The sequence below is a fragment of the Maniola jurtina genome, chromosome 12, assembly GCF_905333055.1.
Source record: "Maniola jurtina chromosome 12, ilManJurt1.1, whole genome shotgun sequence".
Classification (NCBI taxonomy): domain Eukaryota; kingdom Metazoa; phylum Arthropoda; class Insecta; order Lepidoptera; family Nymphalidae; genus Maniola; species Maniola jurtina.
Window position 1 is genome coordinate 7,779,800 of NC_060040.1, and position 17,238 is coordinate 7,797,037.

The 17,238-nt window shown below is 37.8% G+C and overlaps 1 protein-coding gene across 1 annotated transcript in view; it reads left to right on the plus strand.

Moving 5' to 3' along the window:
* Positions 1–17,238, plus strand: part of LOC123870388 (cytosolic purine 5'-nucleotidase) — a 28,125-nt gene that overhangs the window by 5,706 nt on the left and 5,181 nt on the right. The window contains exons 2-11 of the mRNA XM_045913674.1: positions 5,079–5,152; positions 6,581–6,698; positions 7,183–7,278; positions 8,313–8,459; positions 9,164–9,440; positions 10,500–10,674; positions 11,412–11,634; positions 13,100–13,247; positions 13,868–14,022; positions 15,092–15,206. Coding sequence (XP_045769630.1) covers positions 5,079–5,152; positions 6,581–6,698; positions 7,183–7,278; positions 8,313–8,459; positions 9,164–9,440; positions 10,500–10,674; positions 11,412–11,634; positions 13,100–13,247; positions 13,868–14,022; positions 15,092–15,206 — 1,528 coding nt within the window. The remainder of the gene's footprint in view (positions 1–5,078; positions 5,153–6,580; positions 6,699–7,182; positions 7,279–8,312; positions 8,460–9,163; positions 9,441–10,499; positions 10,675–11,411; positions 11,635–13,099; positions 13,248–13,867; positions 14,023–15,091; positions 15,207–17,238) is intronic.

Sequence of the window (17,238 nt, forward strand, 5' to 3'; positions counted from 1 at the left end):
TAATGGATGCAATATTCAAGTAAGTGTATCATATTTTTTTTAATTTAAGGAATGTAATACTTTTAAGCATTCACACTTGATGCCAAACCTTGCATCTACTTGCTCATACCATAAATCTGTTGTATTTTGTTTTATTGTTTGGTTTATGGCATGTTAATAGATGCGGATGCCGTACGGCACCACTAGGCGGTTATGTTGTCTTTCTATTATACATACTAAAAATCCAAATTATGTAGTTTTTTTGTTTTTCCGTAGGTAATGGCTTATTTGTTTCAACAGGGATTGTACATAACATAAGGCACTTGTCATACTAGAAGAAGACAATGAACTCAAGCCTCTATTGCTATGAATTGAACCTCCAGACTTTGCAATTCTACCTGACGAAGATGAGGGTGGTTTCATAAATAATCCCACTGGTCAGCAACTCAATGCTAGATGTGAAGTGGTGCTAGCATCTTCATCAGCTCATACCTATTACAATTCTAAAATACCCCTTGAGGTGGTAGCCGTCCATCAGTTTCAAAAACATCTAGAACTGGCAATCGGGTCTCTGACAGCATACGTTATGACGGCAGAAATCATTTATTGGTACCCAGCAAGTCACGTCGCAAGTATGGATTAGAGTCTTGTCATACTCACACTAGGCTACAGTTCAATAAATGCAATGTGGGGCTCTGTACGCCCTGCAACCTACAGTTTCATACAAATAATATGTAATTTCATGAAAATATATGTAAATATTGATACAATTTATTGGGACTTTTAATCAATTTTAAACCTTGAACTATAAAAGAGTAAATTCCTTAATAATTCTTATCAAATTGTGTTCAAATATTTTGGAAACAATCAGTTAAAAGGAATTTATGAAACATTTGAAAAGACAAGGTATTAGCCTAGCGGTGCCATGCGGCATCCATGGTTATTTCCAGAAGTAAGACTTGAACCAAAATTGTAATGATCAGATATGACTAATAGGGTCCATAATAACAACATATTAATAAAAAAACCCAATTCTGAGACCTTAAAATAATTCAGGCTATAATGGGTTAATAGACATTATACACAGACACTGTTAGACACTGTTAAAGTATTGACAAATTAGACACGGAAGGAAAATTTTCTCGTAAAAAGTCTCTTTTCTCGTCACGTCGTTTAAATCCTTAGATGTGAATATACTTTCCTATTTAAACATTTTTAAATACACTTCGTAAGAAAACTCGCTTCGTCGCCCCTTCATTCAGCTTCACCTGTGGGACTGTATTTTGCAACGGTTTCTCTTCCCTTTGCTCGTGAGTCCATGCAATGAGCCTATCCGAGGCCCTTCATTCAATATCTCCTTCGCGAGCTTTTTGCTTCACACTTCAAAGAATTACTAAGGATAGGATAGGTATATTATTACAAGACTGCGAGGAGTCGGAGAGATCAGATTAGATTTCGTTCTGAGCCACATTCAACCTAACTTAATGCATTAAATATCCCTATAAATTCTTTATCCGTGCCTGTAATAATTACAGTCACCGATAATATTATGTATTATTATCTTTGGTATCAATATTTGTATGTGTCTATGAACCATCCGTTTCTGAAATTAGTCACAGATATAATTTGTGGATGATATCAATTGACACGTCTTTGTGTTATATTATGGACCTGAAACAATACTTGTTTCCTCTTAACATAATGTCCAAAATGTTGAATGTGTGTTATTGTGTGTATCAGAGATGTTAAAATGTAAAGCTCTTTGGTTACTATTTTTAATTTTCTAAAATATAACTGTGTTGCTTGCACGTTCTTATTAACAAGTTACCATTTCCAGTAATAAACAACTCATGACATGGATAAGGGGACTAAGGACCCTTCACAATCGTCGCATCGTCTATTTCTACGTCAACGCACGTGTCAGAATTTACACGCGAATCGCATTGAGATGTAACGTTGCAGTCAATACTTGCGATGCGACTTGGTGGAAGGGCTCTTAGGGGCTCCACCGGAGTTCTCTGTTCGCAAGAATGACGACGCACCTCGGGCGATTACTTTGTAAATTCCCACGATGCATAGCTAGTGCATTGTCTAAGGCTGATATCTATAGAGCGTACTTTGACTTTGCTCGGACTTTAGTCGTAGTTAAAACGAAACAGACTTACGTCAACGATATAGCGCTGTCTCGCTATAACAGTGTCTAAGGTTGAAATCTATAGAGCGCACTTTGCCTTTGCTTTGACTTAAGTTTCAGTTAAAACGAGACAGACTTATGCCAGCGGTATCACGCTGTCTCGTTTTAACAATGTCTTAAGTCTGAGCAAAGTCAAAGTGCGCTCTAAAGATCTCAGCATGTCTCTGAGAAAAGTCAAAGTGCGTTCTATAAATCTCAACTGTAGAATTGTACGAATCGACGTCACGTCGCACCGCAAGTATTGTGAAAGGGTCCGTAGGTAATAATACGTTTGAACTTTGCAAAATGAATGCGCACGTGTCACGTGGCTATTGCATACTAGAACGATTGTTTAACTTAGGAAGACGTAACTGATTTCAAAACTGCGTACAATTTCGCGGTAACTACCTACGATATTTTTTTCCTAAGAAAAACCGGCCAAGTGCGAGTCAGACTCGCGTCTCGAGGTTTCCATACTCGGGTTTTTTTTCCGACATTTTACACGATAAATCAAAACCTAATAAATAAAAACCTGTTTTAGAATGTACAGTAAGGCCTTTTCACATGATGCCCTACTTGGTATAGTTATCTTACTTTGAAAATTGAAACATATTTTAATTTTTTTGGTGATGTAACCACAAATTCATGGTTTTCGGATTTTTTCCTTTACTTGTGCTATAAGACCCCTACCTACCTGCCAAATTTCATGATTGTAGGTCAACGGGAAGTACCCTATAGGTTTTCTTGACAGACACGACAGACGGACAGACAGACAGACAACGAAGTGATCCTATAAGGGTTCCGTTTTTCCTTTTGAGGTACGGAACCCTAAAAACTGGTAATGGATTACATCGTTTTTGCATTGGGTAAATCTAATATTGAAATTAAACAAGTGGCACAACAAATTAAACATTGATTAACAGAGTTAACACATTTCCACACAAGATACCTACCTACCTATCTAGTAATTATTTTTTCCGCGAAGCCAAAGAATAATAACCTACCACATAATAATGTAGGTAAATATATAAACTACGTATATATGTTTTTAAACTCGTAAGTTCTCCGAACTAGGAAGAATCTCATGCTCCTGTAACCTAGCAATTACCAAAGTTGCTTGAAAACTAAGATTATCATTAATTTGTCCTTGTTCATCAGGCTACGTAAATTAGAAAGAACTGTGTAGTCGGTATGTAGTCGGTCGGTACTCGGTAGTCAGGTAGATAAACAGCTACGGCAGCGTATCTACATAATATATACAAGTGTAAATTAAAAATTTATAACACCCCCGACGATCCAAAGTATTTGAGTTTTCCAAAACATCATTTTCAAATAAATAATTATGTATTTAGGCAACGTCCATATTGACAGCTTGACATTTGTCTATTGACATAATATTATGAACCTAACGGTTATCTAACCTTCTTTTCTACAAGAAAACTAGAAAAGAGCTGATAACTCTTAAACGGCTGAACCAATTTTTTTAGATTATAGCTAAGAACACTCTCGATCAAGCCACCTTTCAAACAAAAAAAACTGAATTAAAATCGGTTCATTCGTTTAGGCGCTACGATGCCACAGACAGATACACAGATACACAGATACACAGACACACAGATACACAGATACACACGTCAAACTTATAACACCCCTCTTTTTGGGTCGGGGGTTAATAAATACGTACATAATATGACTGTAATATAGCTGACATGTATGTGGAAAACACAGTATCGAAATAGATGTCATTAAATAGGCCTATGTGGGTGAAGAGAGATTTAAATAGAACACAAAGATTACGAAACTTAAAAAAATACACAACTAACCGATTACAAACATAAAATATTGTGCAAGGACTCGTAATTTCAATAAGTATGCCGCTTGACCGATAATACCTTAGGTAATCGTTATATTAAGCCGATCGAGTGATTGTCAATTGATATTTTGATAAAATTACCGTGAAAATTGATGCTGAATGTACATTATTTTGATAAATTGCCGTTCCTCGATATCTTAGTTACTATACTCGAAAATCTTGATAGTAAGGTCTACCTACTACCAACATAATCTTGATAGTAGCTGATGTCATATGAATAAACAGTTACTAAAATCCAACATTGAATGTCCTTGGCAAAGAATCGTTACGCCCAATCAGATTGACAAAACGTAGTTAATACCCGTGACTGCAGCCGCGTGGTTTTCGATTTTCGAAATTCCCGTGGGAACTCTGATTTTCTAGGATATAGATTGGTCTACGTCCGTCTCTAGGATACAAGCTATCTCTGTGCTACGAGCAATACAGTTGTTTAGCAGTGAAAAGGGAACACACAGACAGGACAGACACATTTTCGCATTTATGATATACTTAACTATGGATACCTAATAATAATTCTTGTAATTTTATTAGGGTTTGTTGCTCATTTATAATCTTTATGATAGTGTTTTAACTAGACTTAAGATTTTTTTTAATAAGTAAGTAGGTAGGTACATAATCACGGAACCCGCCATGCAGGATTCGAATCTTGTTTCTCTGGTTATCGCGCCTATGAACTCTAGACCACAATTATAAGCTCAGCCAAAATTTAATATTTGCCTATTTAGAAAGCCATTTTTATTCGGCATTACATATTTGTTATTCGACAATTGAAGAAAATTTCAAAACAATTAATTATTAACTATTTATTATTTAGTAAGTGATTTCCAAAAGTGTAGGGCAGTGTAAGAAAAACATTTTTGAATATATTCATTTTGCAAACTGGGATTAAGCTTTCGATATTATAAATCCAATCCTTACCTACTCTTACTGACTTGATCTGTTATATAGTATGAGTTTCACTGCCTCATAGAAAGTGAAAATGCGTTTGCGTAATAGCTGGGATATGGCCTGTTTGAAGCTGAATAAGGTACTAATTACGATTATTTTTTTCAGAATATTTGTCAACAGATCTCTGCATTTAGAAAATGTTAAGTTTTACGGATTTGACATGGACTACACACTGGCTGGTGAGTTATTTTTCGGTATACTTAGGGTACCTACTCGTTACTGCTCAATCTGTGAATATAGTTGCCATTTTTTTTAAATTGTTGGTAGGTATAATAATTATTACGAAACGCTTGTTAAATCATAGTAGGTCAATGACTGTACAATTTACAAAGATTTATTGAATCTCTTTCCGCTCAGACCGCGAATTTGTAGTTCGTATGCATGCGTTCTTTAATACATGTATTAAAGATTTTTTAAATGCCATGGGAGTTTTAGGGTTTCCTGTAATAAAAATCTTTTGAAACAAGGGACAGGCTAACACGCTTTTACATTGATTTTATAAATGTATAGGCACTAGATGATGTTGGTGACTTCTTGCGCGTGGATTTAGGTTTTAAAGATCCCGTGGGAACTCTTTGATTTTCCGCCATGATGTCTTAGATGTCCATCTCTGGGATGCAAGCTATCTGTACCAAATTTCGTCAAAGACTTAAAACGGTTGGGCCGTAAAAGGGTAACAGACAGATAAACATTTATTCGCATAATTTATAATAATATTACTATGGATATGGATAATATGGATATTAATTGTTTAATATTATGATAAACAAAAAAATATTCTCATTAATTCGCATAAATAAAGTTTCTTATCAGAAAATATGTAAGTAATCCATTTTTGTATTGTTGCTAACTTAGTTGATTAAATATAAGTAAAGATAAATAGTAATGATTATTTTAAGAATGGAAGATATAAGGTATAACTGTGCGAAATTCTTCCATAATAATATTAATTATACTTAGTAGTGTTTGTAGGAGTAGATTATGTCAGAGTCCGGTGTTTGTTTAAAAAATAATATTCCTTAAGTTCGACTTTATTATTAGGTACATAGTTATTGAGATAATATTAAATCAGTCATCTTAACTATTGATAAATAAGAAATAGGTACAATTATTACTTCATCAGTGAAACTGATAAATATTTAGGTATTGTATGTGTACAATATTACGCAAGGTGAAATTAATGCTTGACCTTCTTGATAAACTTTTTTATTATCTAATACACGTCATATATTTTTTTAATTCAATTTATTGGCACTCTTGATCACAATCACACCTGATGGAAAGTGGTGATGTGGCCTAAGATGGGACGCGTAATATATGCGTACATACTAAAACAGATGTTGTCACTATCAACTGGCTTGTAGTTTTATTATATAGATTAATATGTGTAGACTGTAGAGACTACAGAGTTGTCATAATATAATGTATTAGAGGGCGCAATGTTATGGACGTTTACTCTGCATGTAATCATGTAAATGAGTATTGGACCTGCTGTTGTTTCTTTTGACCCTGATGTGTGAAAGCTCTTCTATGTGTTACATCTCCAAAAATAACTGGAGATGTATGTTCCCAAAAAGTACGAGATAAAAAATAATTTTGCTTTTCAGAATATAAATCGCCTCAGTACGAAACTTTAGGATTTAACTTGACCAAAGAAAGACTGGTAACTAAAGGATATCCACAGGAAATATTAGAATTTGAATATGATCCTTCCTTCCCTGTTAGGTAAGTAATCATTTTTATGTAGTGAACTAGTTCTAGCATTCTGTTACTTGCCATGCTGCTCACGAGTCACGACTTTTACCTCCAGGCTCTAAAGGGCTAGAGAATCCAGAGCCGTAAAAACAGTTTGCAAAAAAATCACGACTTCTACGCAGGATAAATTACTTGAGCCAAACTGGATGAAGAAAGTTTACTGACTAAGTTGCCCAGCAATCTATGGCAGGTATAATGCGAGGATATTGGGGGTTCGATCCCGGGCACGCACCTCTCTAACTTTCGGTGCTGTGTGCGTTTTAAGCAATTAAATATACCTTGCTTTATCAATGAAGGAAAACATCGTGAGGAAACTAGGCCAGCATAGTGAAAACCATATTCTGAGAGGAGATCAGTGCTTAGTAGTGAGCCGGTGATGGGTTGATCATGATGATGGCTAAGTACATAATTAAATTTGCACCTTTGCATGATTTAACATTTTTTAATATTTCAGAGGTCTTTGGTTCGATACATTATATGGCAACCTGTTAAAAGTAGACGCTTATGGCAACATTCTAGTCTGTGTACATGGATTTGAATTTTTAAAACAGTAAGTACTAACTATTTTATAATTTTGTAAAAGTGTTTTACTACACTTGAAGGGAATTCCGAAAAAATATAAATATGTTCCTGTTCAATGTTTTTAACCCCCGACCCATAAAGAGGGGTGTTATAAGTTTGACGTGTGTATCTGTGTATCTGTGTGTCTGTGTATCTGTGTATCTGTGTATCTGTCTGTGGCACCGTAGCGCCTAAACTAATGAACCGATTTTAATTTAGTTTTTTTTGTTTGAAAGGTGACTTGATCGAGAGTGTTCTTAGCTATAATCCAAGAAAATCGGTTCAGCCGTTTGAAAGTTATCAGCTCTTTTCTAGTTACTGTAACCTTCACTTGTCGGGGGTGTTATAAATTTTTAATTTACACTTGTAAATATCAAGGTTATTTCTATCCATTCCATTATCTAATCGCGTTCCGTTTGCTGCAAATATATTTTAACGAATAAAAAAATTTGGTACATTAAATTTAAGCTTCAATAACTCAACAGTCAACGGAGCAAACTGAATTTCGAAAGTCAACAGTTCAAACCCCGCCCGTCGCGTTTGTTTTGTACCTACTCCTAGCACAAACTTTATGCTTAGCTCAGTTACAAAATAGAATATTAGCGTTATTTAACATAGCTATAATAATATTCTTTACAAAAAAAATCTGTCTAATTATTTATGAGATCAAACGAGTCGCAGGGTGCCGCTGCATTCAGGCGTCGCAAGACCATAGCATGTGGAAGTCCCTACAAGAGACTTATGCCCAGCTGTGCACGTCTATCGGTTGATAACGATGATGACGATGAATTAGTTAGGTCTCATTTACACGAGAGCTTTTTTAACGTTCGTTAAAAAAACATCCTAATAGAACAAATGTATTTCCAACTATATGTTCACACGTCAACGCGTTTTTACGTGTGAACAGATACTTGGCAATATATTTGTTCTATGTGGACGCCTTTTAATAAAAAGCTCTCGTGTAAATAAGGCCTTATGGTTTCCCAGCTTACTTTCGTTAAACCCATTGTTATTTTTTTTCAGCTCGCAAGTTTATGAATTGTATCCAAACAAATTCTTAACTCTCGACGAGTCTCGAGTATACGTGTTGAATACGTTATTCAATTTGCCAGAAACCTACCTCATAGCATGTCTCATAGATTTCTTTACGAATTCGCCACAATACACAAGGTAAGTAATAGATATCAAAACTCTTATTAGCACTAATTACTAAACTAATTAGTTTTATGAATAATAAATTAATAATCTGAATATGCCAAGGAGCTGTATAACAAGGCAAACTGATTGCGCACCTTCGTTGCCGATTTCATATAGGTAGTGCGTGCAAAACAAATTGTTCAATCTGAATACAAGGCATATATGACTGTGCTTTGTAGAAAAACAGACCTCAACCGGGCTCTTATATTTAATTCTTTCTATGACCTGCACAAACCCCAATGTTGCAACTTCAGATTGGACTACATATTGTGCGCGTACCTGCTATACTGTATAATGTATACAGTTCCTTCTGTTAAAATCTTAAAGAAAAACCTACTATTTACGAAATAATGACTGTCAAATTTTTTTGCAACGAAGTATTTAGCATGGCAAAGTACTTTATTCAAATTGCACTGTACACATTTTGATAGATCTTACAACTAAATTAACTCTAATGATGATAAATTAATTACGTAAACTTAAAACTAAAGCTACGAGGGTTCCGAACGCGCCCTGGTCTTAGAAGAAGCCCAACTCACCTAGGTAAATGACTTCCATTACAAATTCAACATTATAAGAATTCAACATTTTAGGAATTTAACATTTTGGGCCTGAAGGCCTTATGCGTGGTCTGACTCCTGATACGCACTTGATCAGTTTTATTTCTACTCTTTTAGAGGAAAGACTGGTGTACGATGCGGTGATTTAGCGATGTCCTTCAAATCTATATTCCAAGACGTAAGAAATGCAGTCGACTACGTCCACATACACGGCGATTTGAAGAAGAAAACCACGGAAAACTTGGATTTGTACCTGAAGAAGGACGATAGGCTACCGATGTTCCTCTCGAGGATACGAGAGAGCGGGGCAAAGTTGTTCATTTTGACCAACAGTGATTACAACTTTACAGATAAAATTATGAATTATCTCTTCGATTTCCCATACGGAGCAAAGGTAACTGATCTAAATTTAGGACTAATACCACATAGTAAGGAATTTTGCATATTCTTTTGATCATAATTCTTCACACAATAGATAGATAAACGACGGTGGGTGATGGTGATCGATAAAATATTCCAATGTGAACCCAGCTTCACTCAAAATTTTATTATTCCACGTCCAATTGACTTGTCTGTCTGAGTTTTAATAGCAGTTGCACAAAAAACATTCCGGTTTCGTTGCTATTTGTATAAGAACATGTCTAATGAACGTATTTTTTTGCTTACTCGGTTTTGACCTTCAAAATTAGTATTATAAAAAACATTGATACATTCCCTTTTTGATTTGACTCGCTATTCTATTTTGAAGTCAGCGCAACAGCACTTACCTGCCATTATACTTACCTATATAGTAGTCACTGAAATGGACCTAATTTTATTAATTATACACGCTAGAAATGGTGTTCCATATAAAATGTTAACTAGCTATTTTTGTGCCGATTCGAAACGCCCCAACAAGTGTACATGTCTCATCACTAATATTCAGTTCTGAGTACGCTCACATGATGCTGAGCGTACTCAGAACTGAATATTTCATTTACCTTTGCCATCATTCAGCGGCAAAAATTTCGAAAGGCAAGGTTCAGCGTATTGTATAGTATATTAGAGAGGTCAGTGGTAGTAGGTAGTCATCTCCCCTTGGGCCGTGAAAAGCTGCAGGCAGACTGACAGACAGACACTCGCTTTTGTATTTTATAATATTAGTATGGCTATAAGTATAAACTAGATTATCATACCGGGCCTCGTGGGTGTTTTATGGTCGACGTTTGCGTAGGCCCAAAGAATTTATGTACATGTGGGTTGTCAATAGGTAAGTCGTTAGAATTTGGTGCAATATTTTCATCCATCCTTGTTTACAAAACATTCAGAATGCATAATAAATACCTACTGTTCCATATATGCACGATGAGGTGTAGTTAAGGGAAAGGCTGACACGCACAAATAACGTTCCACCCGCCAACGAGTTATCGCTTCAATGAAGCGCGGGCTCTTAATAAATAAAAATTTGTTTTAGCCCGGCGAGCCTCACAGAAATTGGAAAACTTACTTCGACTGGATCGTAGTAGACGCAAAGAAGCCGTTGTTCTTCGGAGAGGGGACGACGCTACGCCAAGTGGACACGCGTACGGGCGCTTTGAAAATGGGACATCATGTCGGACCTTTGCATGAAGGACTGGTCTATTCAGGAGGTAAGACTTCTTAAGTATATTTGAAACTAGTTGATGCCCTCATCTTCGTTCGCGTGGTTTTGAGTTGCTAAAAATTCCGTAGGAACTCTTATTTTCTAGGGTGAAAGTTTATGTAGCTCTCCAGGTCTTTAAACTAAATCCATGCAAAAAATCTGGTTGATCCATTGCTCCGTTGCAGCGTAATTGAAGGGCAACCCATCAAACAAACACGCTTTCGTATTACAAGATGGGTAGTGATATTATTAGGTATTTTTAAACGATAAAAAATTACGTTTTAAGAAGTCTCTGACTCAAAGCTGAATTTTATTTTTCTCCCTACATATAGGCTCAGAATACATAATATATTGGTAGGTCGTATTTATCGATTATTAGGTTATTGGCTTATTGGTCCATTAAAAAATCTTCGTCGTTTAAAACTTACGAGTAAATATATTTACTTATTGTATCATCTTGCTATTTTTATAACAAAAGTGTGTACACATCTTTAGCACCCATTAGTATAAATTTTACGAGGTACTCGTAGCTATAAATTTTTTTAGATGAAAAGAAAAACAAATTAAGATCTAAATCAAAATTTGTTTCTCTTTCAAATTTAATTCGATTAAATCAGACTAAAACATCTAAATGTCTTAGTCTGATTTTAATCGAATTAAAAAAAAACCATGATTTGTCGCGGGACACCAGACAGAAGAGAAGGTGTACTCTGTCTCGCTCACTCACAATGGCAAACATTTCAGGTTCATGTGACGTTTTCACCGAGTTAATAAGCGCGAAAGGCAAAGACGTGCTGTACATCGGCGACCACATTTTCGGCGACATTCTCAAGTCGAAGAAAATCGGCGGCTGGCGCACCTTCCTCATCGTGCCCGAGCTGGTGCAGGAGCTGCACGTGTGGACCGACAAGTGCCAGCTGTTCGCGACGCTGCAGAGCCTGGACGTGCAACTCGGCGATATGTACAAGTAAGTGCCCGTTATACAGTCCGACAAGGCTCTTTTGGCACTTGAGTGAGGGCGCTGTTGTAGCTTTATGCCGACACAACGAACTATCAACCAGTGCACTTCTTAAGATGGCGGCTTTAGTTCCGATTTTGGCCGCGCGCCAAAAGAGCCTTTTCAGACTGTAGGTGTTCTGTTTCATGGTGACTGCTTAGCCTTGGTTTTTGGTAGTGAGTGTACCAATAAGCGTTAACGATTTTATGTGCGCAACATTGAGACAACCCTTGGTATAAGATTTTACTTCTCACCAACTCAAATAGTATTCGTCGTCAAAACGTTTTAGCGTTAAAGTAAATTTACAGCCAGCGCTACAAGCGGAAACGTGAAATTAGTAATACTAATCTATACTAATATTATAAATGCGAAGGTATGTTTGTGTGTTACCTTTTCACGGCTCATCCCTCTAGTAGATTTTGGTGAAATTATTGTGGTCATAAGTTTACTTTTCATTCCAGATAATGGTAGAGTTCCCAGGAGATTTTTAGAAACCTAATTCCACGCGGGCGAAGTGCGGGCATCAGCTAGTTTTTTATAACAATGTTCTCATACAAGTGTAAATTAAAAATTTTCAACACCCCCGACAAATCATTTTCAAATAAATAATTATGTATATCTAGGCAACGTCCATCTTGACAGCTTGACATTTGTCAATTGACATAATATTATGAACCTAACGGTTATGTAACCTTCTTTTCTACAAGAAAACTAGAAAAGAGCTGATAACTCTTAAACGGCTGAACCAATTTTTTTGGATTATAACTAAGAACACTCTCGATCAAGCCACCTTTCAAACAAAAAAAACTAAATTAAAATCGGTTCATTCGTTTAGGCGCTACGATGCCACAGACAGATACACAGATACACAGACACACAGATACACACGTCAAACTTATAACACCCCTCTTTTTGGGTCGGGGGTTAAAAATATGCCATTACTATGTTCGGACTTAATATGTTGACCCACATCCAAGCTTAGATATCGGAATATTTCCATCTATAAATAATTCATCAGGTTAAATTTTGTGTTGTTACGAGTCTTGTTGACTTAAAATTCGAAGTTTGTTGATAAACAGTGATTATATTATCATGCCACTATTGTACATATTATTATTAATAGACAACGTATTTTGAGGTTCGAAACAAAAATACATATCTTGAAATCATTAACAAAATATTCTACCACCTTATAAAATGCTAGTTACAAGACGCAAGTAAGCGTCTATACAGACGGTCTGCATTTGGACTGCCAAATTTTGCAGATGGGATGCATCATTTCATATTGCACATTAGATTTATTGCACAAAGCTTGAATAGGGCACATGTCTGAAGGATCGCCTAAAGAAGCCACTATGAATGTTACTATTTTTTATTATCATCAACACTTTACGTATTATATTATAACTTACTAATATTACGTTCTTGTTAACAGGGATCTGGATTCAAGCACAAAGGAGAAGCCCGATATATCGAAACTGCGCATGTCGATCCGCGACGTGACTCACAAGATGGACCTCGCGTACGGCATGCTCGGCTCGCTGTTCCGCTCCGGCTCCAGGCAGACTTTCTTCTCTTCGCAGGTATAATGTTAATCAATCAATCAATCAGCCTGTTTGCGTCCACTGCTGGACACAGGCCTTCCCAAGAGCGCGCCACCACACACGATCCTCCGCCTTCTGCATCCACCCACTTTCCGCTATTCTCTTACGGGCGTCGGTCCAGCAGGTCGGAGGTCGTCCCACACTGCGCTTGCTGATACGCGGTCTCCACTCCAGAACATATCTGCCCCAGCGGCCATCCGTACTGCGGCAGACGTGGCCTGTCCATTGCCACTTTAGCTGGCTAATTCGTTGAGCTATGCCGGTCACTCTGGTTCTCCTACGGATTTCCTCGTTACGGATTTTGTCCCTCAGAGGATTCCCAACATAGCCCGCTCCATAGCACGCTGAAACGTGGACACTGACAGTTGACCTTGTCCACAAATCCAAAGTCGAAATCGACATTTGAATTCGATTGTTTTACGGTAGATGCGCGTGCTCTTGAAAAATTACCCCAGATGGGCTCGAAATTGGTCTAAAACGTAAGTAACGTGTGACTTGAAGACAGTCAACCAATTTGTTTAATATTCCTCAGTAAAATTATACAGCTATTTAGGTTTTATGTCTAGCTCATAAGCATCTTTCTTTCACGTTTTTTCAAGGTGGTGAGGTACGCGGATCTATACGCCGCGTCGTTCCTCAACCTGATGTACTACCCGTTCTGCTACATGTTCCGCGCGCCCGCCATGCTCATGCCGCACGAGTCCACGGTCGCGCACGAGCAGCGGTTCACCGTCGACACGCCCACCATTGACCGGTGAGTGTATACCTCAACCTGATGTACTACCCGTTCTGCTACATGTTCCGCGCGCCCGCCATGCTCATGCCGCACGAGTCCACGGTCGCGCACGAGCAGCGGTTCACCGTCGACACGCCCACCATTGACCGGTGAGTGCATACCTCAACCTGATGTACTACCCGTTCTGCTACATGTTCCGCGCGCCCGCCATGCTCATGCCGCACGAGTCCACGGTCGCGCACGAGCAGCGGTTCACCGTCGACACGCCCACCATTGACCGGTGAGTGCATACCTCAACCTGATGTACTACCCGTTCTGCTACATGTTCCGCGCGCCCGCCATGCTCATGCCGCACGAGTCCACGGTCGCGCACGAGCAGCGGTTCACCGTCGACACGCCCACCATTGACCGGTGAGTGCATACCTCAACCTGATGTACTACCCGTTCTGCTACATGTTCCGCGCGCCCGCCATGCTCATGCCGCACGAGTCCACGGTCGCGCACGAGCAGCGGTTCACCGTCGACACGCCCACCATTGACCGGTGAGTGCATACCTCAACCTGATGTACTACCCGTTCTGCTACATGTTCCGCGCGCCCGCCATGCTCATGCCGCACGAGTCCACGATCCGATTCACTGAATCATCGATTAGTAGTGTCGATCTCTATGAGTAAACGTTCCGATACACGTATCAAGTAGCTGAGGGGTATTATCTTCTGAATCTTGTTACCAAAAATCCCATCAAATTTTGTTTATCTCATCATTATCATCATCATTAGTCTATGGACGTCCAGTGTTGGATATGTCCAACAGTGGACGCCCACACCCGGTCCTTAGCCTTCCTCATCCAGCCACTTCCTGCCAGCCTCTTTATATCGTCGGCCTGTCGTGCTGGAGGGCGTCCCACACTACACCATACTACGTACATATTTTTAAAACTAATAGTCCACTCAGAGGAATTTTTATTGTATAGCCAATTATTTCGTTTGTAAAAAGTAGTATGAGTAAAACAGAAAAGTGGGAACTGTCACCCATATCATGGTATCTCGAAAACAGTATGTGGAACATAAAGTAATTGTTTACACAGATCCAGACACCCAAGCACCCAGCGAATGGTGACGGAGCGCACGTTCGCGGCCGCCAGCCTCGCGGAGGAGGCCGATGAAGTCGTCCCCTCCGCGCCAGAGACCACGGACGGAAAGGTAATGAAGTCACAGTATTGGGTTTACGAAGGTATGAAGTAAATATGTGGATTTCAATCCACTCTACGACCGCTAACCTATTTAGGCTCAACTTACACTGAAGTTTAAATTGTGTGAGATAAGTTTACTCAATTTTTCCTTAACTGACTTAGGAGCAGGATTGATTTTGCCGTAGATGGGGGAAAAAAATTTGGTCTTACGCCTTTTGAAACACAAAAAAAACGAGTGAGATACGTAGGTAGAGCTCCTTTTCCTGATGCAAATGCCCTAAACGCAATTCTAGCAAACTGTCGGTAAAACGGCAAGTTGCCGAGAAGACAACATGGAGTTGTTAAAACCACCAAATAGGTGTATTTTTTTTTTTTTTTATTGAAACCCGCAATCCCGAGAACTGATATTATGTAGTACTACTAGTTATTGGAGTAAGTAGAGCAACTTTTTACCACATAATATATGGCAATATAAACATTTTTGTGGGATCCCTGGTAGAATTATCTGAAAATCCTTTAGAGGTGCTTTATTTGTTTTTTTTTTTTTAGTTAATACGTCACAGAGATGATATCTATACTTCTATACTAATATTATATGGAGGAAAGATTTGTTTGTAATCGATAAACTCTAAATCCTACTAATATTATAAGCGCGAAAGTTTGTAAGTATGTATGGATATGTGTTTGTTACTCTTTCACGCAAAAACTACAGGACGGATTTGGCTGAAATTTGAGATGGAGATAGATTATACCCTGGAGGCTATAAGGCTACTTATTCCTGAAAATCAATGAGTTCCCACGCGATTTTTAAAAACCCGTATCCACGGGAATGAAGTCGCGGACATCAATTAGTAATTTCATATTTATTTATTAATCAAATTCGAAAGCACTTTGTAAAACTTTATTTGAAATTTGAATACACACGTTTCCATTTTAATATGTTCTGTTATCATCCAAATCTTTTTCCATTGTTTTCATAGTGTTCTTACTTTTTACAGCAGTGACCTAGACACTTATAATAACCAGTTGGACATATTCCTTTTCCAGAAGTTGTTACAGTATTTTCCAAACGAATTGGATTATAATCTTCCCGCCACTGAGCTTCAGAATCTTGTATAATCAGAATCATTATGAATAATATTATCAACCCGAGTTTAAGCAACATGTTGCTCAGATTGATTACTCTTAGCAAATGACGACATTTAATATAAATACTAATTTATAAGCACTATATAAATGCTATACAAGTAGGTACATAGAATGTGATAAATTGATATCTGTAGCTAATTATGAAAAATCCATGTCAATATCATAAACGCGAAATTGTGTGTCCGTCTTTCTGTTACCTTTTTACAGATTATCCGCTTAACCAGTTTTTATGAAATTTAGAGATAGTGTGCATTCCAGAGACGGACATAGGCTATGTTTTATCCCAGAAAATCAAATAGTTTTCAATCAAGAAAATCATCTGTTTATTTATTTCTATCACTACTAATATTATAAAGTCAAAATGAGTTGGTTGGTTTTCCTTCAATCATGAAGCAACAGAGCAACAAATCGACGCGATTTTTTGTGGATATACTTAAGGACTTGTAATAGGCTACTTTTTATCCCGGGAAAGCCAAGAATTCTGACGGGATTTTTAAAAACCTGAATCCACGCGGACGAAGTCGAATAATAGACAACCGTTCAGTCCTTTTTACTTATCTTTCGATCATGGAATGCCCAATCTTAGTTAGGTATGAAAATCATGCATAAAAATGGCTTTTATGAGCAATTATTTTAGGTTTATTTCTGCGTGGTATACATATCAGCAATTTACATTATTATATTATGTCTTTTGTGATCTTTGCCCTTTTTTAACCCCCGACCCAAAAAGAGGGGTGTTATAAGTTTGACGTGTGTATCTGTGTATCTGTGTGTCTGTGTATCTGTGTATCTGTGTATCTGTCTGTGGCATCGTAGCGCCTAAACAAGTGAACCGATTTTAATTTACTTTTTTTTGTTTGAAAGGTGGCTTGATCGAGAGTGTTCTTAGCTAT